The following is a 26916-nucleotide window of genomic DNA, read 5'->3' as shown; positions in this document are numbered from 1 at the left end:
TTATCTCCTTTGGTGTATTTAAAGTCGAATCACTGAAAAGAAACTAATTAATGGAATTACCAAGCTGTCATTAAATTTCTTTCACTTTTATCAGACCTATGTTATAGTCAGTATTTCAGTTACTGTCGTCCTACTGGTGTGTCTGTGTACTGTTTGTAAGATAAGGAAATGTTTAACTTAGTTCTTACTCTATCAGGTAAACGCATACCATCATGAGATACGTCAAAAGCTAGTAGTTTGTATTTTGAGTTCTAACATTGTTCCTATTTAGAGTTGTGGAAGTCATTTGAAACCTGTGGGCATTTAATAGGTGTAAATTTCTTACATAGGAGTAGAGGGAATATCATGGTTTATGTTTAATGTTAAACAGTTGTGTAGAGGGGACATTTGTCATTTGAAAGTTAGACATTCCACATTTGGAAGATAATCAAGGATTATACAACTTATTAGAGATAAGAGTCTCATAACTGTGTCACCATCTTAATTTTTTTCCTTGCTACATTTCATGATTTAATTAATCATTAGAACTATGAACCAGACAGAAAGTCAGAGAACTTTGGTTCTATTTGTTTGCTTCTAATTATTTTAACTTGTATATATTATTTAGCCTCTATTAATAGGAAGATTAGTGAGGCCTTTGACATGTTAGAAGCCAAATAGCCGTCCAAATTTATTGATTGTTGTGATCGATAAAGTCTAGAAGTTCGGGGTATTAAAGAGTGTCCGATGGGAATGGGAGATAAAGAAAAATGTCATTCTCAGTAGTGAGGAGTGACTTGGGCACCACAGGGAGCTGATGACCCAGTGTGTTATATTTGGGAAACAGGACTGTTTGGCCAGAGTTCAGAGGCTGGTTATTAATGAATAATGAAAAACAAAATTGGATTCAGCATTATCAGATTAATGAGGAAGGTACTTTAGAGTATTTGTGTATGAATCGTGTATTATTATTACATGTGACTATCGGAGGTGGTTCTAGGGTATAAGGTAATACCTTGTGGTGGGTTTATGTTGTGATTAGATTTAGGGTGATTTGACAGTTGGGAAACAGGTCTTATTATCTGCAATCCTCATAGAGTTGTTTGGGCAGCTACCAGTTGTACCTCATAGAGTGTTGGGACAATTAAAACAGAATGTCTTAATTCTGTGTTTGGCACCTGATGAGCACTCAATAAATCTAGATGTATGTAAGAAGGCCATTCTCTGTATAGGAACAAACTTAGGTTCTTCCGTATGTGTAGTGTAAATCGAATGATATATTGATTAGAGTTTTGCTTTTGGAATTCAGGGAACAATGTAGGAAGAGAAATTTCTTTCCTGGTCTACCCTTCAGCAAAACCTAATCTTTAGTAACCTTTTTTAAAAGGGATTTTTAAAGATTTGTGATAAAATTCTCATTATATAAATTTAACTATTAACCACTTCTAAGTGTACAATTCAGTGGGATTTAGTTCATTTACAATGTTGTGCAGGTATCAGAGCCATCAACTCCAAAAGGAAACACCATATCTATGAAACAGTCATTCCCTATCTTCTCTCCTCCAATTCCTGACAACCACTAATCTGTTTTCCTTCTAGATGTTTTCTGTAAGTGGAATCATTCAGTATTTGACTTTCTGTGTTTGGCCCCTTTCATTTAGCACGATGTTAATACACAAGGTACATCCACTTTGTAACAAGTATCAGTACTTCATTCCTTTCTATGGCTGAGTGATAGTCCCTTGTATGGGCATACCACATGTTGTTTATCCACTCATCAAGTGATGAACATTTGAGTTGTTTCTACTTTTTGACTGTTATCAGCAACACTGCTAGGAACATTCATGTACAAGCTTTTGTTTGAATACTGATTTTCAATTCGTTGGGATATATAAGGTCTGACAAGTTTGCAAATTCCTTGTAGAAGAACTGCTGCATACCTCATTGCTGAATATCATTACGGTCACCTTTGAAATACTCCCCTTGGGAAGCTATACACCAGCACCTAGGCCACCCTTCAAAGCAGTTTTAGAACTCTCTTTCTGGGTTGGCCAACAGAGCTGTCACATTACCCTTGATGTCCTGAATGTCATCAAAATGTCTACTTTTTCGGGCGGTGCCAGTGGCTCAAAGGAGTAGGGCGCTGCCCCATATGCTGGAGGTGATGGGTTCAAATCCAGCCCTGGCCAAAAACTGCAAAAAAAAAAAAGAAGTCTTCTTTTTCCTTTATCTCCGTGTAAAGAAAAAGTCACTGGAGGCCAAACGAGGTGAGTAGGGGTGGGTGTTCCAATACATTTGTTTACTGTCTAAAAACTCCCTCATAGATAGTGACATTGATTTGGTACATTGTTGTGGTGCAAGAGCCATGAATTATTGGCCAAGATTTTCAGTTAAAAATGATGTTTCAGGCTCAGCACCTGTAGCTCAAGTGGCTAAGGCGCCAGCCCCATACACCAGAGCTGGCAGGTTCGAATCCAGCCCGGGCCTGCCCTACAATAAGGACAACTACAACCAAAAAATAGCTGGGCGTTATGGCGGGTGCTGTAGTCCCAGCTACTTGGGAGACTGAGGCAAGAAAATGGCTCACGCCCAGGAGTTGGAGGTTGCTGTGAGCTGTGATGCCATGGCACTCTACCCAGGGTGACAGCTTGAGGCTCTGTCTCAAAAAAAAAAAAAAAAAGAATAGGGCGGCACCTGTGGCTCAGTGAGTAGGGCGCTGGCCCCATATACCGATGGTGGCGTGTTCAAACCCAGCCCCGGCCAAACTGCAACAAAAAAATAGCCGGGCGTTGTGGCGGGCGCCTGTATTCCCAGCTGCTCGGGAGGCTAACACAAGAGAATCACGTAAGCCCAAGAACTGGAGGTTGCTGTGAGCCATGTGACACTACGGCACTCTACCAAGGGCAGTAAAGGGAGACTCTGTCTCTACAAAAACAAACAAACAAAAAAACAAAAAAGAGAATAATAAATAAATAAAATAAAATTGATGTTTCATTGGTTTGCTATACCTCTCAAAGTCAGTTGATAATTTTGACACACAGTTCTACCAATTTTTGCACTGTTTTTGTTAGTTCTACTCATTACCGGCTGCCCTGACCTTTATCAGTGACGGTTTCTCTTCCCTTAGAAAAAAACGTTAAATCCATGTGTCTGCCGTTGTTTTCTTCATGACATTATCCGCATAAACTGGGACTAACATGTCCCTGATTTCACTTTACACTCGTGGCAAGTTTAACAAGAAATTTAATGTTTGTTTATTGCTCTAATTCAAGCTCTGACATTCTTGCGATGGCACAGAAAAACATGCAACAGTAATGAACGGCACTCAGCCAGACACTGCCGTGTGTCGTCGATGTGAACACAGCTATGAGACACGCATATACCCAGATTACGAAGCTTTACCAAGTTCTTTGTCCAGTGCTGCCAACATGAGTGTGCACTGGCACGTTTGCTAATTTAATTGTCAGACCTCATGGTCTTCAAAGTACAATTGCCAGGTCTTGTAGTAATTCTGTTTATCTTTTTGAGGAATTACCAGACTGTTTTCCTCAGTAGCTATACCATTTTACCTTCCCACCAGTAATAGATGAGGGCTCTTAATTTCCCCACATCCTCACCAGCACTTGGTATTTTCCAGTTTAAAACACGATGGCCAGCCTAGTGTGTCATAATGATACACCATAATGATGGTTGAGCATTTTTTAATGTGCTTATTAGCTATTTGTGTATCTTGTTTGGATAAATGTCTACTCAAGTTCTTTGCCCATTTTAAAATTGAATTGTTATTGAGTTGTAGGAGTTGTTTATATATATTTTTTGATACATGATTTGGACCTATTTTCTCTCATTCAATGTTATCTTTTCACTTTGTTGATAGTGTTCTTTGTAGAAAAAATTTTCGTTTTGAAAAAGTCCAACTTAACCTAGTTTTTCTTTGGCTGCTGAGCTTTGGCATCACATCTAACCTTAGTAGCTTTACATCTTCTTTTCGACGTCTCTTCTACTCCTTTTCTATCTATCTCTACTCCTTGTCTCACTGCTAACATTTATTGAGAATTTGCTGTGTGTTAGGTCTTGTGCTAAGTACATTATATATACATTGTTCCGTTTCATTCTCAAAACAGTATAGTGTGATGAGATTATTATTAACATTATTTTATTGAATCTTTACAATGACTGTTTAGAATAGATGGTATTGTATTCTCTTTACAAATTAGAGGCTAAGTAGCTTCTCTGATAGGTCTCAGACTTGGGATCTAAATCTAGACTTGAACTTTGCTGGTCTGATTTTAGCACCCAAGTACTATTCCTCATAATTTATTTGTAGTAAAATAGCAAAAGCCTAAGCCTTTCCAATAGGGTGTCTTATTAAGCCATGCGGTTCAAAAGTAGTAACTTCTTTGTACCCGGTCAGAATTCCTACTCTCATGAGGCCCTTTGCAAAACTCTCACATTTTGGGTGTTCCCAAAGGAAGCTGCAAAGTAGTTGGAATCACTAAAACACACTGAGGTATAAAGATTGATAGCCTTTTAATTGTTATTTGGGGATTTGCATTTTTATTTTTTAATTTAAAAAAAAATTTATTATTATTTTTGAGACATAGAGTCTCACTCTGTCACCCTGGGTAGAGTGCCATGGTGTCAGCCTCTCTCACAGCAACCTCAAACTCTTGTGCTCAGGTGATTCTCTCTCTTCAGCCTCCCGAGCAGCTGGGACTACAGGCGTCCACCACAACTGCCCAGTTAAGGGTTTGCCTTTTTAACAAAGATGTGGTGTTAACCAAAATGAATCATTATTTGGAAAGGTTAAGCAAGTAAGGTGAAAAAAATCAGACAAAAGCTATTTTGGGATTATAGTGCCATGAGAAGGAATCACAGACCCTTGTCTGGCAGTCAGCCCCGGGGAGTAGCTGCCTTAAATAGATCCTGCTTTTCACAGGTTCTTCTTCCATTTCTCTGTACTGAACCTATAGATGCTTTGAATCTTGTTTTATTGTGAGTTTTGTTTATTATTTTTTTTTAAGTAGCATGTATATCTGTTTGCAGTATCTGATTGGGTCTAGAGAAGGAAGTGAATGGGTGGCGCCTGTGGCTCAAAGGAGTAGGGCGCCAGCCCCATGTACCAGAGGTAGCAGATTCAAACATGGCCCTGGCCAAAAACCGCAAAAAAAAAAAAAAAAAAAGAGAGAGAAGGAAGTGTGAAGTTCATGGGAGAGGGCTGCTCAGTAGGGAATGAACCTGAAAAGACCGACTGGACTAAGGGGACTCCATATTGGGACAGGAATTTTTAAGTTGGACGTTCTTTTCCTATAGTAATCTACTGTTCTTTAAAAAAGATGTATGCTTCCCCAAACCATGTGGGGAAATGCCCACACTATCTGGATTTATGCATAAGCTTATATATTTTTATTTTTATTTTTTTTTTGTTTGTAGAGACAGAGTCTAGACTTGAACTTTGCTGGTAGTTTTGTTTATTAACAAAACTCGGTAGAGTGCCGTGGCCTCACACAGCTCACAGCAACCTCCAACTCCTGGGCTTAAGAGATTCTCTTGCCTCAGCCTCCCAAGTAGCTGGGACTACAGGCGCCCGCCACAACGCCCAGCTATTTTTTGGTTGCAGTTCAGCCGAGGCCGGGTTTGAACCCACCACCCTCGGTATATGGGGCCGGCGCCCTACCGACTGAGCCACAGGCACCGCCCATAAGCTTATATTTTTATGTAAAATTATTTTTGTATTAAAATACGATGAATAGAACAAGTTATAGTTGTCTTTTCCTTATTTTGCATCACTTTCACTGTTTGTCTTTAATAAAAGTGTGGGAAGTTGCTGCTGTTTTGTTAACTTGCCCCCTGCACACTTGTCTTTGTTCTCTGTTAAATATGAGCTGGCATGTGTTAAGACTACGTTAGCATTTGCTCTTAGGGACTTCAGTGGTTTCTAAATTCAGCACTGTTAAGCCCCTGCACTGTTTGCTTGAATCAATTGAGACTGCTATTTTTAGCAACAAAAGGGAATTGAAATAGCTATTTTCTTTCCATGTAATAGATCCCCAAGAGGAATACTGATGCAAGCTCTCTGTCATTTTCTATGCTCCCTCTCTCCCCCCAGCACTCAAGAGGAAAGGCAGCTGTCATGGTTTGCGGCAGTATTAATCTTTAATCAATCGAGTGTTTTCTGCATTCAGGTGTTCAGGAGGAAGAAAAAGGGTCATGAGAAGGAAACTGCTTGGAATAGCTAGGCTCTTCTGCATGGGCTCTGCAGTCAGAATTTGGTGGGTAGTGGCAGGGAATAGACAGAGGAACTAAAAATAGTGTGTTTGCTTCCAGTGTTCCTCTGGTCTATTTCTGATGTTTGATTTTGATAAGGTTGATTGGGTTCTTACTAAAAATATCTGTTCCTAGCAAGTTGAGGACAAAAAGAGTAGAATATTTTTAACCTACACAAACTCAAGTATTTTTGTTGACTGTATAAAATCTGGAAGCGGAGCCCTGGTCAGTTGCCAGTATTTTATATAATCTGTAACAAGCTAGACACTTCTGGATGCCAAGTTAGGATATTCTTTATAGTTGTCAGTTTCTATCTTCTCAAAAGCTTGTAAGATTGGGCTCTGGTGTTATAAGTGAAGATGTAAGCGTTTTCAGCCTCTTTTCCCCTCCTCCCCTTCTTCCGCTACTTCAAGTCTACCCATGACCATGGTCATACCCATTTCTCTGAATTGTTAGCAGCTGCCTTCTCTTGTTCACTTACTCAAAAGCAAAATGGAATCTGAGGACACCAGTGTCAATTGAAGAAGCAAATCTTAGTGACAAGAATAGTGAACTGTCACTGCTTTGGGCATTTAGCATGCTTTACTAAACCAAAGTGGCTCACTTCCTCTCTGCCTAGTCTTGTAGAGGACTAGTTCACTTCACATCCTCTCTGGCATTGAAAATCGTATCTTTTTCAAGGACATTCTCAGAATTCTTTGAAAGTGTAAATCTATAGATTCATTGTAAACAAACTAAACTTATTTTTGTTAAATATCTTAAATCTTATTTTGTTAATAGATCAGTGATTTTTGATGTTGAAAGGGGGCTGAAGAGTGTGTGGGATTGTGCAGGATTTCTAAATACCATGTGGAAAAGTAGTGGATAATGTCAGAAGAGGTTAGTTTTCCATTCATAATCTCCTTTCATTCATTCATTCGTCCATTCATGTAGCAAAACCTCATTAATTGGCTGCTTTTTGCCAGCCACAATGCTGGCATTAGACTGTGGTAACCCAGATAGACCCTGCCCTTTGGGAACCTGTATGATAAATGTCATGAAGGTCATGTACAGAGTGCTGTGGGGGCAGAGAGCTGTGACCTCCCAAATCAGTCTAGAGGTCAAGGGAGCCTTAGTGGGAGGGAAGATGTTCCAGTGAAAACCTCAAGGATGGTAGAAAAACACAGTGTATCTTTGTTCATTTGTGCTGCTATAACAATATATAAAGAACAGAAATTAGTTTTCTTAAGGTTTCGGATGCCAGGAAGTGAAAGATCAAAGTATTGGAAGGTTCTGTCGTATGGTGAGGGACACTCTGTGCTTTTAAGATGGCACTTGTCTCTGCATCCTTGGAATGCTGTATCCTGAAAGTGGCAGGCGGAAAGGCAAGGAGGCTGAAGGAATGCTTCAGGAAGATCCTTTCATAAGGACCTTAATCCCCTTCGTAAGGGAAGAACCCTCATGGCCTAATCACCCCTTAAAGTCCTCACCTTTAAATACTACCCCATTGGCCCTTAAGTTTCAACTCTTTACTTTTGGAAGTAAGCATAGCAGTGTATATATTGGGAGCATAAGGAACAGCATTTGTGAAGAGAAATCACGTTACCTCGGAGGAATGGGAAAATTTCAGCACAACCACGGGACATGCTTAAGTAGGAGGAGGAAAGCGGTACGAGCTAAGGTCAGCTCATGGAAGACTTGGTAAGAATGAGGGGAACAGAAAGCAACTGATAGGTTTTAGGCAGGGAAACGATTTAGATTTGCACGTAGGAGTGATTATTTTGGCTACAGTGTGGAGAATGAATAGAGAAGAAGTAAGAATGAGACCAGGCGAATGCATTAGAAGGCTGTTACAGTAGTTTTTACAGGAAATGAGTGATGGTTGCTCCAGGTGGTAGCTGTGGGATGATGTGAATGGATTTGTGTTTCAGGTTTTATATAATAGACAACAGGGAAACCACTTTCTGGCAAAGGAATGAGATCATAAAAATGGTGTTTGGGAAAGATAATTATTAACTGTGTATGGCATGAACTGAGAGAGGAGGGATTGAAAGATTCTTTGCAGACGTCCTTGAGATGATAGCTCACATTGAGGTGGTAGTTGTTACAAGTAGCTAGATTATAACAACGAAGTTCCTTGAGCAAATATTTTTATAATGACGTGTATTCTAAATATTTTGTTTTTGTAATTTACTGACAGTTTATTCTTGCTTTGCTTTTCTGGGCCATATAATATGTATATGGACTTTAGTAAGATAGAAGTTTTGTTTCTCCGCCCACTCACTTTAAAGACTAGAACTTTTTACTCAGAAGTAAGAAAAGAAATGATTGGTCTAAAAAAATGGCATGATAATTTCTCAGTGATTCTGCCCCATCATTGTAGCTCATGGCTTCTACCTGCAAGGTTATTTCTTGGTTCAAGAACTGCTGCAGCAACAGCCATCACTTTTGAATTGGTTTGATAAAGGGCAGAAGGGGTCCTCTCTGGTGAGTCAACTTCCTTCAAACAGCCTACCTCAAAGTCCCTCACAACCCTGGGTGCATCTTATTCCCAGAATTTAATTATATGGCTATACCTCGCTGCTAGGCTGGCTAGAAGATGGTCTTTATTCAAGGCCACAACATGCTGGGCTAACAGTCAGTGTTCTCTTGCAAAGGAGGAAGGGAAGAATGGATATTAAAGAAGGCAGCTAGCAAGCTCTGGCCCAAATGTGCATTGTAACACATGAACGATAGGGTTCCCAGGGTTGTTTTTACAAATTGCATTTTATTTCAGCATTGCTGTGAACGCTTAGATTATTATTCATTTTAAGAAACCAAAAAACTGCGCACTATATCTAATTTGGATGACTTACTGGCTGGTATTTGTTCCATTTGGTTTTTATTGAAAGTTGGTGTATCGGGGTGGGAGTGCTTAGATCAGTGTTTCCCAGGATGGATCTTAGGTACTACTTTAATGAATACTTAAAAATTTTAATATTCATGCATATATTTTCTATGCTAATATTCAATATTAATTGAAACTGGTGGTCTTTTATAAGAATCAAATAATTAAATAATTATGTAATCAGATTTTTCACTAAATTTTATTTAAGAAGAGAAGGTCTGTTTTAGGACATTATTAAGGGACCTTGGGAAGCACTGACTTATGCAATGCTACCTTGAATTGGGGGAAACTGGAATGGATGAAGTATTTTATTGGTTCAGTTTACACTATCTTTCTATTCATAGTAGGAAAAGAATTCTTTTTTTGAAACACAGTACATGGTTAGGAAAAAAATGCAAAGAGTAAAAAGAATTAAAAAAAAAAAAATCTTTCCTGTGTTTCTCTAATCCCCCCAGAAGCAACTTCCAACAGACTTGATTTTGGAGATGGTATGCTTTGGTTAAGGATGAAGAATTGACTTCCCAGACAATACAATATAGTGAGAATTATACTATTATTTTTATAAAAATAAAAAGTTACTGAACTTGATGGAGAGATTTTCTATTCAACCACAACTACTCTCTCTGCTACTACTGTTGTAAGACTTACAGCTTTTAAGGAAATAATTTTAAAAGCAACAGCATATCAATCCACATCCCCTCACCTGTTTTAAATAAACAAATTCACACACCCCCCATGCACATTCATTGAGTAAAACCCTTTCTTTTATAATTGGCTGGATTTTGACACAAATGCAAATACGTTATCTATCATATGACTTGGAGAACCAAGGGATTTATTTCCTTTGCTGGGGAAGTGATACTTGGTCCCTCATTACGGTGATTATGGTAGAACTACAGTGGTGCTGTAGAGATGGCTGAAAGAAGCTCTGAGTTTCCAGTTTTATTTTTTATTTCTTTGTGCCCATACTACTTTTTGTACTTGTCTTTTCTCAGAAAATTTTTACTTGAGAGGCAATATTTAACTTATATGAAATTGTTGGATTTTGTTTCGAGACTATTAGAAAATGAGACTGTACTAATTTTATCTATCCAAATCTCAGAGGGTAAATTTTTAATATTTGTACAACTTAAAGTCATATTGTTTCTGCTTAATATTTAAAGTCCTAACCATGAAATGGGTGATTTGTAGAATCTCTAATATCCAGAGTGGGCCTTATACATCATTGTATTCTCCAGTCATGCATCTAACAGTTTCTAAAGACTATTAGTTTGATTTAAATTTGGTAGTTGCTTCAAAGAGATAGGAAAATATGTTCTTACTGGGAACATAAAGTGAAATCTTTTTGAGAAGTGTGTTTAGTATCTCATTCTCAACTACATTTAGTTTAGTATAATATGTTTAAGAGGAACCTTGAGAACTTCTAATTTTAAAATGACCAATTAACAATACTTCGGGCCTCTTTTGGAAATCCTCTCTAGTAGTTAGAAGAATGAGAAAAAGAAAGCTCTGTTTTGATGCAGCTAGGTAACTTCTGTCATCCCTCATCCCTGGTCATAGCAATAGAAGGCAGAGGAGTGCTAAGTGACCTCACTGAGCAATACTTGAGTGCTCATAGAGGGGACACCGTTGGGAAGCAAGCAAGTTTGTCCCTTGGATCTTGGAACAGCACAGGAATTGGAAGTATTGGGTACAGGAGAGGACAGAAATGGTGCAGGGCACCCAGCCAGATGTGTTCGAGATTCAGGGTAATTGGACAGAAGAGGGCAGAGGTAAGACAACTGACTAAGAACAGGGTAAGAGTAAAAAGTCTGCAAACCAATAGTTAGTTGCCCAACTGCCCGGCATCCAGAAGACTGGAAATTGGGGAATATTTTTTTTTGTTTGTCTTTGCAGTTTTTGGCCGGGGCTGGGTTTGAACCCACCACCTCCGGCATATGGGGCTGGCGCCCTACCTCTTTGAGCCACAGGCACCGCCCTGGGGAACACTTTTTAAGAGACAGCGAAAGGCCCTGGAAAAGACAGATGCTGACTTTTATGGATTTTCTAATAAAAAAGCTGATTTTCCTATTGATTGCTCTGTAGTATGGGCTACACTATAATTACCACATGTGCATACTCTGTTTAAACATTTTAATGCCTCCCAGAAGAGAGAGACCAAAATAATCAAGAAGAAACTTAGAGAAAATAGCATCTAAGGAGCAGAAGTAAATGTAAATATGTAAACAATGTGATTAATGTCCTCAGAGATAAGAGAAGATAATGGATCTATGATAAGAACAGGATACTTTTAAAAGAGAAAGAAAGAGAGCATGTGAAAGAGCAATCAAAATATGGAAATGTTCTTTAGAATTAAAAAATAACAACTTACATTTAATAAGTAAATAAGTTGGGCAGTGTGCAGTGGCTCACGCCTGTAATCCTACTGTTCTGGGAGACTGAGGCAGGTGGATTGCTTGAGCTCAGGAGTTCAAGACCAGCCTGAGCAAGACTGAGGCCCTGTCTACTAAAAATAGAAAAATTAGCCAACCTTGGTAGTGGGAGGCTGTAGTTTCAGCTACTCAGGAGGCTGAGGCAAGAGGATCTCCTAAGCCTAAGAGTTTGAGGTTGTCATGAGCTATGACACCACGGCATTCTACCCAGGGCAACAAAGTGAGACTCTGTCTCAAAAAAAGCAAATAGTTTGGTAAGATAGAGTTGAAGAAATTTATTGGAAAGTGGAACAAAAGGAAAAGTACAATTAATAGAGAAACTAAGTCCACGTTCTGATTGATAGGAATTCTAGAAAGAGAAAAATGTGGGGAACATATAATCAAAGAATTAAGAAAATTCCCAGAATTTGGGGACATGAATTTTAAGGCCTATCAATGCCTAGGACCAAAGAATTGAAAGACACCTACTCTAAGATGTATTATCATGACAGAGTCCTAAAGATTAATAATCCTAAAAGCCCCAGCAGGTCATACCCAAATGGTCCAATATCAGAATAGTAACATTTTTTAAATAATACTTGTACTAGAAGACAGACTTTGGTTGTTGTCAAAAATGATTTCTTGCCTAGAACTATGCCCAGTTAAACTATGTGAAGTTAGAATATAGGCTTTTTAAAAAAGATAAGCAAAATTTAAATATAGTCTCTTACACTATTACATAAGGAAATGTGATGACCAAATGTAATGATATCCTGGATGGCTTCCTAAATCACAAAGAGGACATTTCAGTAATGAATAAAGAAATCTGAATAAGATGTGGACCTTAGTTAATCATATCAATATTGATCCATGTCTTTTGACAATGTACCATGGTAATGTAACATGTTAGTAGGACAGTGAACTGGACTTGGAGTATAGGCAACTTCTGTAGGCCCTTGAACTACAGTTGACCCTTGAACAACACTTGACTTGTATGTGGATTTTCTGGATGAAGACCTTTATGATGATCTACTTCTATTTAATGAGTAGTAAATATATTTTTTCTTCCTTATAATTTTCTTTCCTTCCTTCCTTGCATGCCTCCCCACTTTGTCCTGGGTAGTGTACCCTGGTGTCATCATAGCTCACAGCCATCTCAATCTCTTGGGCTCAAGCAATCCTCATGCATCAGTCTCCCAAGTAGCTGGGACTACAGGCACCCACCACAATGCCTGGCTAGTTTTTCAACTTTTAGTAGAGGTGCGGTCTCACTCTTAGGGTGTCACTCTGCTCAGGCTGGTCTCAAACTTGTATGCTCAAGCTATCCACCTGTCTGGGCCTCCCAAAGTGCTAGGAGTACAGGTGTGCACTATCACACCTGGATTAGTATCATTTTCTTTTTTCTAGCTTTATTAGAAAGCTAATGATTAGAAATCTAGAAAACGATTAGTATCATTTTCTTTTTTCTAGCTATATTCTAAGACTACGATATTTAATACATATAACACCCAAAATATGTTAGTTGACATATGTTATCTTTAAGGTTTCCAGTCAACAGTAGGCTATTAGTAATTAAGTTTTGGGGGGAGTCAAAGGGTATATGTGGAGACCATGTGGGATTGATGCCTTTAACCTCTATGGTGTTCAAGGGTAAACTGTATATTTATCTAACAAGAATAAAGAATTTTACTGGCCCTTGTCCCTTGTCCCTGGTTCCTGGGGAGGAGACTATAAATCCTTGAAATTTCTTTCTTTTCCTTTTTTTTTTTTTTTTGAGACAGGGTGTCACTGTTGCCCAGGCTGCAGTGGAGTGACAGGATCATAGTTCACTATGACCTTGAACTCCTGGGCTCAAGCAATCTTCTGGTCTCAGACTCCTTAGGAGCTGGGTATACAGATGTCTGCCGAGCCATCACACCTGTCCCCTCCTTGGAATTTCTGGAGTGATAGGTGTGTCTTTGTTATCATGGTGGGCTTTGCTAGTTTTTGCTAATGAAGTAACCCACGGTAGAACCCTTGACGGCTTCAAAATGGAGGCTGGTTGTGCCAGAAAGACCAACCATGTGGTTAGAGAGTTGGGATTTGAGCCACATGATATCAGCCCAGCTTTCCAACTTCTGGGAAGGGGAGGATGGCTAGCTGAGTTCAGTCATGTGTCCAGTGATTCAGTTGTTCAAGCCTTTGTAATGAAACCTGATAAGCTCAGAGCTTAGGTGTTGGTGAAGACTCTGATGTGCTAGGAAGGTGACATGCCCTGATTCCCTGGGGAGATACAAACACACACATTAGTTAGCCTCGGTCTACAGCGTCAGAATCGCCAATATCACTATCTTCTACCTCCACATGTTGTCCCATTGAAGGTCTTCAGAGGCAATAACACACATGGAGCTGTCCTCTGCTATGATAACAGTGCGTTCTTCTGGACTACTTCCTGAAGGAGCTGCCTTAGGCCATTTTACAGTTAACTTTTGTTTCTTTTTAATAAGTAGAAGAAATATGCTCTAAGATAAGAAAATGTGGCATATTAAATACATAAGCCAGTAACATTTATATCATTACCAAATATCATGTACTGTATATACAGTAGCCCCTCTGCAAGTTGACCACTCAAGAGACTAACAAACTGGTCAACACATAGAGCTGGTCAACATAAGGAACTAGGCCTACTGTGCACTGAGTACGTGTGGTGCATGTGTGGTCTATGAAATTTGGGTCAACTTGAGGTGGTCAATGTTAGAGGTGGTCAGCTATGGAGGTTTACTGTAATTACATGTTCCATAATTTTATAGAACTGGCAGTGCAGTAGATTTGTTTATACCAGCATTGCCACAAACTCATGATTAAAGCACTGCACTGTAATGTTATGATGGCTGCAACATCACATCATTAGGTGGTAGGAAATTCTCCGCTTCAGTATAGTCTTATGGGACCACCACTGTATATGTTGTCCATCATTCACCAAAAATGTAATGTAGCTCATGAATGTATATGGGTTGCATGATTCACACATTGACTGCCATGCTAGGGAAAAAAAATGTTCTCCTTGGGGCCACAGTGTTTTATTAGGACAAGATAGGCCAGGAGACATGGGAGTTATATATGCTTCAGGAGGCCCAGGCTCAAAACTAGCGTTAAATACAACTCACATGATAGTCAAGGTGTTAAACAGAACAATATGGGTACGAAAGGCTTTGTAAATCAGCAGGTCAGTGGCTAGTAGGTGTCAGTGTAGGAAAGTATGAGATACCCTATTTGTAAAGTGAAGACCTTTGAGAAACCAGGTTCCCAAGATAACTAAGTCTTGTGTGCTTGCAGTTTGTAAGACCAACGCATCGCTGAGCATCATTCACTCAGCAAACCTTTGCTGATCACCTTCTTTGTGCACATCATGTGTGGGAGTTTAGAAAACAGAAAGCTTCCCTTTGTTTGAAGTGATCTACAACAATGGAGATGGTGGGGCTTCAACAGGTTTTCACAGAAGGGGGCAAGAGGTGAGGTTCTGGGATCTTGGAGAAAGGAGAAAAGGAAGAGGAGAAAATTGAATATAATTAGAACATGTTTATCCTTCACTTGTGAGACATTGGTGAATCAGTTCATTAGAATATGGTATGAAATTTGGATTTCATGCCTTCAAAACCAGGAGATGGAAAGTTACAGAAAAGTACGATTGATCACGAGGTTGGAGGAACTTTCTCATGGTGCTCAATTTCACATACCTAGGCTCTACCACAAATGTTTAAATCTATGAGTTAAAAATGTTTCTTACAAATAAAATTGTAATGATAAAACAAATGGGTTACCCTTGGGAGATTCCAGGGAACCAGTTTATTTAGAAAACTGATAAATAATGGTTAAAAAAACTCCAAACATTTATCTTATGTTCCTATGCAAGCTATATATCATGGTAAAGGAATAATTTCTCCATGGAAATATTTTAGCTAATAGATGTAGATAAGTGATTGAATTCAAATACCACCATTCTGTAACCCATTCTGCACCATTCTGCAATGAAATAATGAATCTAAGCAGTGATCATCAGTGGCTGCTAATATAACAAAGTTAACCAGACATGTGCTTCCTCTTGTAAATATGAGCGATATCACTTATGAAGTACTCTTACCAAGGAAAATCAAACCTGACTTTGATCAAGCATCTATATCAACTTCTACAGACAGAAGAGCATAGTAAAAGATATCAGGGGAAAGCGTTCAGCAAATGTCAGGCTGAGAAAGCACAAACCTATGACCTAATTGTTTTCAACAAATAAATTAGGGATGGGGGAGAGAGATAAATAGATATAGATAGATAGATAGATAGGTAGGTAGATAAATAGACCCTATAGATTAAAACATTTTAATAGACATTTTGACAGTTTCAGAAAGGAAGCTATTGAATCCTGACTAGAACAAATTGTTAGAAGTTTTGGAAACATTTGGGAAAATTTATGTGATGAGATAATTTGTTATAAAGGAGGTATTGGCTCAGCGCCTGTGGCTTAAGCGGCTAAAGCACCAGCCACATACACCTGAGCTGGCGGGTTCAAATCCAGCCCAGGCCTGCCAAACAACAATGACGGCTGCAACCAAAAAATAGCCGGGCGTTATGGCAGGTGCCTGTAGGCCCAGCTACTTGGGAGGTGGAGGCAGGAGAATCGCTCGAGCCCAGGAGTTGGAGGTTGCTGTGAGCTGTGATGCTACAGCACTCTACCCAGGGCGACAGCTTGAGGCTCTTATCTCCAAAAAAAAAGGAGATATTATTTGCAGTTTCAGGAATGTGATAATGGTATTGTGGTTATTTTTGATGGCCCGTAACATACTGAAATATTTATGGATGAAGTGACACAATGTTTGGAATTTACTTCAAATTAAATGAGGAGATGAGAGGAAGCAGGTGGGGGTGCAGACGAAGTAAGATTGTCCTTGGTTGATCATTGGTGAAGCTGGGCCTGGCTACCTGGGCGTTTGTCATACTGTTCTCTGGTATTTTTGATTTTTTTCTTTTATTCTGAAGTTTTAAAAAATTCTGTAAAGATGACAGCCAGGAACATGGTAGAAGTCTATGAGATTATGAAAGATATGGCTAGAAAGAATATGAATGTGTTCGACATAATTTCTGAATAGAAAAATTAGGGCCCATCTCTTGTAATTTGTAAGACATGGTTTTAGGAAAAATACATGAAAATCCTACTTTGCCTATGACTTGTTTTTTATAATCTAGAAATGGTTTGGACAACTCTTATTTAGAGAATTTGTGTGTAGGGGAATCTCTAATCTTTTGAAGCAGACACCCATGCTCTGAACTTGTAACCAATATAGAGTATTCCAGAGATAAGATACCATGGTATAATGTGACCAATTATAATTCTCAATTATATCTGCCACCTAAACTTTTTGAGGTTACAGGAGAAATAAGGTTTATCACAGAAGGATTAAATCTTAACTCAATATCTTTTTGCTACCCTTAATTTTAAAAATTAGTTTATTAAGGGCGGCACCTGTGGCTCAGTGAGTAGGGCGCCAGCCCCATATGCCGAGGGTGGCAGGTTCAAACCCAGCCCCGGCCAAACTGCAACAAAAAAATAGCCGGGCGTTGTGGTGGGCGCCTGTAGTCCCAGCAGCTCGGGAGGCTGAGGCAAGAGAATTGCGTAGGCCCAAGAGTTGGAGGTTGCTGTGAGCCGTGTGAAGTCATGGCACTCTACCCGAGGGCGGTACAGTGAGACTCTGTCTCTACAAAAAAAAAATTAGTTTATTAAGATATAAGATATACTAATGTGCTTAAGTGGTGCAGCTCAGTGAATTCGCGCGCGCGCACACACACACACACACAGTGGTGACTGCCACTCTGAAAAGATACCAATTGTATTATTCTGTGTATAATTGGTGAGTCCTAATTATAACTGGTTCTTTGTTCTATTTCTTAAAATAAACTATTACTTTCTTTTCCTTTTTCAGTTGTCACAGGTAGTACTGATGGAATTGGAAAATCATATGCAGAAGAGGTAGGTGATTTTCAAGAACTTCCTTTTGGGTGTTAAAAATATAAAACAAATACGGAATGATTTCTTATAGTAATTTTGATTTTTGAACTTAAAAACACAAATATCATGTTGTATACTACAATAAATACTCTTTGTTTCTACCCTGTCAGACATACCATGTTTGCTTAAATAAATAAAAATAATTAAAGCAAATTTCTGTGCAAGTAACTATTAAACTTTCTGCGGTGGTTGGCTGAAATTAGGATTTAGTGTAGTTTTATGTCATGGAACTGTAAACAGCTCTCAGTTTTAAAGTCAATTATTATGAACTACTTTTCAAAATAGAAAAATATTTTTTCTATTTCTCAAAAAAAAAGTAGAAGCATTATCATAGTTGGTTATATTTCTAGGCTAGTCCATGGCATCTTTTTCACAAGAGTCACTATGATTAACAGAAAGATGTTGGCATTCATAGGCAAAAGATTGAAGTCCTCTGTAATGCAGTTAAAGGACAGGGAAGTGTAATAGTTTGAAGTCCGTTGTACAAAGCCAGAGCCCTGGGGCTGCTCTTCAAGCAAGTTTCCTGCCTTCCAGTCCCTGAGAAGGCACCTACGGTCTGTGGATTGCCTGGTTCTGAAGGTCCTGGCAGATCCATTGACTCTCATTTATCATTCCCAAAGCATCTTTTTTTTTTAAAGTTGAGTCGTTCTTTGTTTTTCTAGCTTTTTTATTTTGATGACTAACAAAACTACACAAAAGTTGCAAGAAGACAGTCAACACCCACATGCTCTTCACCTGGATTCACCAATTGTTAATATTTTGCCACATTTAATTTATTATTAGAATTATTATGTGGTTGGCCCATTTGTAAGATAGAGACATCATCACAATTCACCTGAAAAATTTCAGGGTAAATCTTCTAAGAACTAAAACAAATTTCCCAGTTGTCCCGATAATAGCCTTTATAACTCCTTGTTTGGTTCTAAGGTTGAGTTAAGAAATGTGTATTGCATTTGGTGTCGTAGCTCTTAGATTCCATTAATCTAGAAGAATAGCCTTTTTTCCCCTTTTATGACAATACCATTTTTGTAAAATCCAGGCCAGATTGTTCTGTAGTTATTTTGCTGAGAAATTTGGATTGGTCTGGTTATTTCCTCATAACTAGATCCAACATAAACATTCTTAATCAGGAGTGCTACACAAGTGATATTTTGTCCATCTGAATTAACTTTTTTTTTTTTTTTGAGATAGAGTCCCATTATGTCACCCTCAGTAGATTGCTGTGGCGTCACAACTCACAGCCACCTCAAACTCTTGGGCTTAAGTAATTCTCTTGTCTCAGCCTAAGATTATAGGCAGGCTTATTTTGTTTTAATTTAAATTATCATCTAGTCAGGGTTTTTTTTTTTTTTTTTTTTTTTTAAATGGGGACGTATCTAATTTATGTCTTTAAGTGACACACACAGATGTGATTCAAATCTTTTGTTGTTTCAGTTAGCAAAGCTTGGAATGAAGGTGGTCCTTATGAGCAGATCACAGGATAAATTGAACCAGGTTTCCAGTGAAATAAGTAAGTTCTCACATCAAAAGCCTCATGATTACAAAAGGACTATAGTTAATCTATGTTTAATGTTTTCAAACACTGACAAGTTTATCTGGCACTGACATTTACTTATAGTTTGTGCTATTTATGGGATTTTTAAAGATGAATCATCAACTTAAAAGAATTTGTTTTAGTCCTATTGTAATTTGCTTCAAACGTCTTCCTCATTTAGTTTCTGTTGTCAGGAGTCAAATTCTCTGATTATTTTATCATGTTCTACGGACACATCTGAATTCTTTTTTTTTCTGTTGCCTCATTTCTTCAAAAATATTCTTCAATTTTTTTTACTTTTTTAATTTCAGTGTCCCTAAATGTATAATCTATATATATGATTGATGAAAAATATGAAAGATAGCAAATATATATGTGACAGGCCAACTATTTTAAACTTTCTTCGTAGCTATGATTGAGACCTGAATTACAATATGGCAGACTCTCTTACCTGACTTAATACTTAACCAATCAGATGGGTAAACCAGTGTTGTTCAGTTCCTTGGTAAAACGTACTGAGAGGTGTGCCCAGTATTCCATTAGTGACTGAGAAGCTTCCTGGTATAATGCTTATAAAACTCTCATAAGTCAAATTGTTTACTTATTAAGAGTCAATTGTGTTTGTTTCTAAACCTACATTTGCTGGGTGCTTTTGTTATTAAATGTTTAGAGAAATGATGACTCATTAGTGTAAGAGGAGAGTTATTTCTATAAAAACTAAGTTAAATGCTCTGGGAAAAAGTGAGTCAAATGAGTTCTTTCAGAAATTGACTGTCAAATTAGTGGTGAACAAGACAGATGTAAAATATTGGAAAAACTGATAAAATGTAGTAAGAAATTTGCTCTCCTGATGATTTCATGTATGTTGAGGTTTTTGCTGCACATCATAAAAACTGAAACTGCAACCATAAATAACATTATGGATGTGGTTCATGCAGGAAAGACTATGGAATTCTAGTCTTCAGGTCTAATTTCAAAAACAAGGACTTGGCTGGGAGGTGCCTGTGGCTCAGTAGGTAGGGCGCCGGCCCCATATACCGAGCGTGGTGGGTTCGAACCAGGCCCCAGCCCTGGCCAAACTGCAACAAAAAATAGCAGGCGTTGTGGCGGGTGCTTGTAGTCCCAGCTACTTGGTAGGCTGAGGCAAGAGCCCAGGAGTTGGAGGTTGCTATGAGCTGTGATGTCATGGTGCTTTACTAAGGGCGACAAAGTAAAACTCGGTCTCACAAAACAAAAACAAAAACAAAACAACAAGGACTTGGCTATATACATAGAATGTTGGTGACTTAATTACATTTATACATGGTTTAAATTAAAATGGTTACAACATGTATTCATCTCTATGACTCCTTGGTTTAACTAATTCCTCTGTGTAGCCAACAAATTGTCTTAATTCTTTCCAATGAGAGAAGATTTCTTTTATTATTAACCTTACCACCTACTATTGACACTAACTTATATATAGTGCTTTAGTATTTATTCCATCCTTCACCTGTGTTATGTCCTTGAACCCTTCCAACATCCCTGTGAAGTTTATGTTTTTGTTACTATTTAGCTAGTCTTATTGGACAGACTATACATGAAATTGCATTTCATTTCATCTTTAGGTAAAGAACAGGCCTTTATTTAATATTAACTATGTTAAATATTAAAAAAATGTTTTTAATCTTGCTGACAACACAGATCTATATAGAGCTGAGCACATGGTATATAAACACACAGTGGATCTTTGGCATTTAAGGATTTTGACATTCAAGGTTTCAACTATATAAATGCAACCCTTAAACACCAGGACATACAATGTTTTGCAATTTTGCTGAGGTGTGAATTTAAATTAAGCCATCATACTAATGAGCCTGAAGCCGTTGCTGAAACGGTAGGTGAACTTAACATACTGCTTGGATCTTAGGACTGTTTAGTTGTTAGCAATTTATAGTTGTGTATATAATAACTCTAAAAGTGATAAAAATGTTGTGTTTGTATATGTGTGCAGAAATTGGCTCTTAATGAAAGCAACTACTAGTTGCTGAATGTAAAGTTTCAGAGACAGAAAATAGAAAATTTTAATTAAATAGAATGCTGAATTTTGAAATGCTACTTGAATGAAGCCACTATCTACTTGGTAGAGAACCCCAAAAAGCTGTCTCATGACACTTTCAGCAAGTATTGTAGTCAGTACAAAAATTGTTCAATGAGTCAGAAGAAATATTTTAATGATACCCGAGAATTTGGTTAGCTTGTGATCTGATATGACACGTGCCAGTTGGCAGAAATGCAGATCTGGAGAAAGACAGGACCCTGTTCAAACATTTTCATGAAGGGACAGATGGTAAAGTTGCTGAATTGACCTTTATTAAAAGGAATTTATTTTCTTGTTGAAAATTGTGAAAAATGTTTTTCTTAGCATAATGTACATTTCGGTAGTCTTGAGGTAATACAAGCAGACTACGTTGTCCGCTCTAAGCTGAAGAAAAGATGGAGAGTAGATTTATAAATTAGGATAAGCTTTTAAACGGAGGTGTAAGTCCTTTCCTTGGGAGGATAATGTTGTCACAAACATGTCTATTCCAGGAGAAGGAAGGACCAGGATTTAATGGTTGTCAAAAACTAAATCAGCGTTTCTTTGGTTACGTGCGTAGTGCATCTTTTTTGAATTTCCATGTGAGGCTCTAAAGGGAAAGTGTGAGCCAGGTGGATGCGGTCCTTGCCCTCACGGAAATTATATTCTAGTGGAAGAAACAGTGAAAACCAATGGGTAAGAAAAAAAAATAAAAAACAAAGATCACCAGACAAATAAATAATTGCGATCTGTACTGAGTGTCACAAAGGAATAGAGAGATAGTAATAGAGGTTCATATTTTGGGGTAACAAGGCTGTTGTGTGATTGGCATGGTGATAAGTGGGCCTCTTACACATAAAGGCACTCTAATAATGAAGTAGTGCCTTAGTGAAGGACACATCCTCTGGGCTGTCTTGAGAGTGTAATGGTGGAGGGATTGTATATGTGTAAGTTGCACTTGATAAATCTACTCCAACAGTTCAGTTTCTTAAGCCTTTGGATCATGCTTCTATATTATGCCAGGCAAGTCGTGGCTTCCCAGGCTCATTATATGTAGGCTCATGGAATCCAGGTTTTAGTTAGCTTTAAATACTAAATCTCCAGTAAATGAATCATCAAAAAAAACAAACAAACTTTAGCTTAATCTGGGAAATACTGTTTACCTTGGGCTGATACTCTTAGACTCCCTACATATTTCTCAGCTTTCTACCCATACACATTAGCACATTTTGGATAATTTTTGTGTATAAGTGATTGGTTTATGGATCAGACTTTGTACTTGTTCTCCAGAGAAAGCCGCAATCCAATCCTGTCATAGATGGCAATAAAGGATGTTTTTTGTTTTTGTTTTTTGAGACAGAGTCTCACCATATTGCCCTCGATAAAGTACCTTGGTGTCACAGCTCACAGCAACCTCCAACTCCTGGGCTTAAGCGATTCTCTTGCCTCAGCCTCCCAAGTAGCTGGGACTACAGGCACCCATCACAATGCCTGACTATTTTGTTGTTGTTGTTTAGCTGGCCCAAACCCACCAGCCTCCATATATGTGACTGGTGCCGTAACCACTGTGCTATGGGTGCCGAGCTGCAGTAAAGGATGTTAAGTTGGGTATTTTTTATTTGTTTGTTTGAGGCAGAGTCTTGTTATATTGCTTGGACTGGTCTTGAGCTCTTGGGCTCCTGGAGTCCTCTTGCCTCAGCCTCCTGAGTAGCTGAGAATACAATTGTGTTCACCACACCAGCTACCTTGTATCTTGAAGAGATGAGGAATTCTCTTGCAAAGGAATTAGCCTATGGTTAGGCTGTAAAGCTCTTCAAGCCAGGGAACATTAATCTCCTCAGACACAGATAGAACAGGCTATTTCTATTTCCTCTGGCAAGGGAGGCTGAGAGTAGCTTGGGGGTTCAAGAGTCTCTGTTTCAGTAGACTTCACCCATCCCAAATCTTGGGGTCTTACTTTTTCTCATTCACTGCTTTTACTTTCCCATGTGAGACATAGTAAGTCTGTGGAATTCAACTTACACTGTAATTCTGTAACGGGAGCATTTAAATTTGATATTAGCAAGGTGAGTACTATGGCCACAAGACGTAAAAATTTTCATTAGGGCCACCGTAGTTCTCTGGTTCATGGTAAATATGAACTGAAAGTTTAATGGCTGGAGCTTATCGTTTTCTTTCTGTAAGTGCTGCAGTGCATACAGAAGAAACCCAGCACACCCCAGCCTGTTGGACTGGAATGTAGCCGCCACTCGGTCCCCCGTGGCGTTTTTCTCAATAGATACTTCCTTACAGTCAGCTACTATGGTTACTATGATTAATTGTTGTACCACTTCCTGCCTCATGGATCACTAGTGTCCTGTTTCCCATTGGGAAGGAGCCTGGCACTGTGTTTAAGCCAATACAACCAAACCAATACAAAAGTCCTATTTCTTGGGATCCCACTCTTGATACTAATTTATCAGTCAGAGTCCAGTCAGGAAACAGAAGTCACACAAATTAGTTTAACTAGGCTAACTAGTCTTTTCTAGTCCAGCACTTAAACTCACTACAGTGGGCTGAACTCATTCCTCCTATTTCCCTGTCTGATTGAAAGGAGAGGAAAGGAGGAGATTGAAGAGGAACTACTTGCTACTTAAAGAAAAGTAGGGGACCTTCCAGTGGCTGCTCTCACTTTCTAACTCTTCTGTCGTGTAATTAGCATTTCATGCCTTCAGAAGTAATTCCCTATCAATGTGGAGGTAGCCTACTCATCAATGTCAAAGTTCTTCAAAAAATTCTTTAAATGGATTATATATAGTTTAGTGGTGAACTAAATGTTTCACCAACAATGGATAAGTGCTTTGTCAGGACTGACTACTTTGATGAAATTACAGTTCTTTGTAAGGATACCTGTCACCCATTTATTAAGACAAGTTGAAAGCTTATCTCACACATATAACAAGCTTATTTTATTATCATTCTTAGCCGGGATTCATATATTAGGTATTTTTGCCAAGGTGATTTGTCAAAGAAAAAAGCTTGTAGATAATTTTTGAATGCTGAGCTGAGTTTTTATTTGTAATAAAGCATAATACAAAGGAGACCAGCTTTCAGAACAACTTTTTGGCTCATAGAATATAGAGATGGTGATATTTATAATTTATATTGTGTGGTAGCTGGTAATTCTGATTGGGTAGTTCTTTTTTAATTTTTTTTAAATCAGCTTTGATTAAAAACTCCCACATTTCTGTCTTTGATTTTAATAAAAAAATCAAACCATGATGTTTCTTTTTTATAACTTACCTCAGGTTGTAAAGCTTTTGAATAGTCCTAAAGCTTCATCTTTTGAAATATAAAACTTTTAGAAATGTAAATCTTACTGGTCTGTAGTCAACAGAATAGGATAAGTAAAAAAATGTCCATTTCACTTTTTCAGTCTTTACTTGTGATCAAATCTGTACAGTTAAGGCATAAAGTTGAGCAAATTAGTTTGTTCCACTAATTTTCTGAGGCAGTAACAATATCACATAAAGGCTTTATGTTTTATGTTTAATAAAACTAGATCCAGATGATGGTAGGATTAGAGAGTTCATCTGGTATAGTCCCTAGAGTCATCATTTTTTAAATCACTTCCGTAATGCCAGAAATACCTTTATTGCCTTCAGAGTTCATATATTCCAAAGACAAGAACCACAAACTATGCAATTTGCATTACTGCTTTTGGCTGTAGTACCTGTTACTGTAGAGGTATCCTCTAACACCAAGATCTCCAAATTTTTCAATATTCCTTGCCTTCCAGAAAGTGACATTTTGTCTTCTGTATACACACAAGACTAAGACTCCACAAGCCGTACGTAGAACAAGTCTCAGGATAGTTTTCTGGGAGGTCTTTGTTATTTGTACAAATAAGAATGCAATCCTTTTTCTTACAGGTGGGCTTGGCATGTCTAATTAAATGAGATTTACCATTAATTGAAACATTTTCGGCATGGTCATGGTTACAAATTTGTTTAATCTAATTATAATCCTGGGAGGGGGAAGGATAGATTCTTACTGAGTCAATGCAAATAGTTACATTGCCATGTAAAAGAACTCAGTAATAGACATGTATAACATGGCCATTGTTCTGATTAGTTTTAGTTTTACAGATAACACCAGTTCATATATGTTGTATTTTCTACACAATCATCATCTCTGAAGTTACCTAAAAGTTTACTACTTTGTGTTCCAGTTGCTGTCGTTGCTGCCCAACAAACCCATACAAACTCACTAAAGTACAGCAACAACACATTTTACACACTCATAAATTCTGCTGGTCAGGAACTTTGCCAGGACTCGAATGGGCAATGCTTTTGCTTCTGATGGAATTACTCAGTGATATTTTGCTGGTGGATGGGGTCTGGTCTGGAAGATCCAAGATGGCTTCTCTCCTGGGTCTGGTGCTATGCCTGGGGATGTCTGGAAGGCTACACTCAGCTGGGCCTGTTGGCTAGAGTGCCTATACACGTGGCTTCTCTAGCATGGCCATCTCATGGTAACAGGACTTCTTAAATGGTACCTATCTTCCCCAAGAGTGAATGTTCCTAGAGAACCAGACAGAAGCCAGTGTCTTTTTTACAACCTAGTTTTAGAATGCATGTTGAATTACTACTACCATACTCTGTTGGCCAACGCAGTCCTGTGTCTCCCAGATTTAAGGAGAAAGAAATGGGCTCTTCCTCTTGATAAGGGAGTGGCAAGTAACTTTGGCAAAGAACATATGGGATGGGAGATAGTGTTGGAAAATACAGTCTGGATTTGAGAAATAGAATCTGCTACAGTTTATAAGCTATATTAAGATTTCCCAGAAAAAAATTTTCCTGAATTCTGAGGGATCAGTAGGAACAACAGATCATTCAAAGAATGTTTATTCTAATTTGCTGAAGTGTAGCCAGCCACAGTGAGGGTTAGTGAAAAATTAGGAAAAGACATTTTCTCAAAATAACTATTAAATTTCCCTCATCAGTTACATTCCATCTTGTAAAATTTATTCTTGTTTCATTGGTCAGCAGTATGCTGTATAAAATGTTTAATTTGGGAATATTTAATCCTGCAAATATTAACTCAGTTTCCTAACATAATCTGTCTGATGATCTGCTTTGGCAATAATGTTGAGTCACGCTGGGAAGGAAATCTGACCCATGAGTTGATTCTCTGCAACATCAATAATAGCCAAGAATACTGACACAGACTCTACGGAGGATAATTACTCTTTTGATGGTTCTTCTTAAAGACTCAATCTTCTAAACTCCAATTTATGGTCAGGCCCTTTAGGCAAGCTTGAAGGAAAATTAGGAACCACCTGTTCATAAGACTGACAGTTAATTTATTACAGTAATTAGCAGTGTCAGAGTAGAATCCCCTATTGGGGTATAATATAGAACTAATTAATATGATTTAGTCAGTGATCACCCTGGGAACATGAACCTTGTTATGGACACTAAAGGCATTGATAAATCTCCCAGGACTTCTGTGAAGTACATTTTTAAATCACCACCAATTTAAGAATATTTTATACTTAGAAACATAGTCTTAGAAATAATTTTGTTCACAGTTATGCTAATCTTTGCATAGGATCATGAATATGTTTCTATCCGTCCTGAAAACTATTGCAAGTGTTAAGCCATATTCATTATCAGTTACATCTTGCCTATTTATAATTGATCAGGGTATTGAAATTTTCTTAGTGATTTAATAGCTCTTCCCACATCATAGGCTTGATAAACAGAAAAGTTCTCATAAGGG

The 26916-nt window shown here is 38.2% G+C and overlaps 1 protein-coding gene across 1 annotated transcript in view; it reads left to right on the top strand.

The window, feature by feature from the left end:
- HSD17B12 (hydroxysteroid 17-beta dehydrogenase 12) overlaps nt 1–26916 on the top strand; it is a 155249-nt gene that overhangs the window by 42948 nt on the left and 85385 nt on the right. The window contains exons 2-3 of the mRNA XM_053561268.1: nt 17475–17521; nt 18995–19070. Of these exons, the coding sequence (XP_053417243.1) occupies nt 17475–17521; nt 18995–19070 (123 nt within the window). The remainder of the gene's footprint in view (nt 1–17474; nt 17522–18994; nt 19071–26916) is intronic.

The sequence above is a fragment of the Nycticebus coucang genome, chromosome 14, assembly GCF_027406575.1.
Source record: "Nycticebus coucang isolate mNycCou1 chromosome 14, mNycCou1.pri, whole genome shotgun sequence".
NCBI classification, from domain to species: Eukaryota; Metazoa; Chordata; class Mammalia; order Primates; family Lorisidae; genus Nycticebus; species Nycticebus coucang.
Note: the sequence above shows the minus strand (reverse complement) of the source record. Positions and strands in the feature narration are given on the sequence as shown.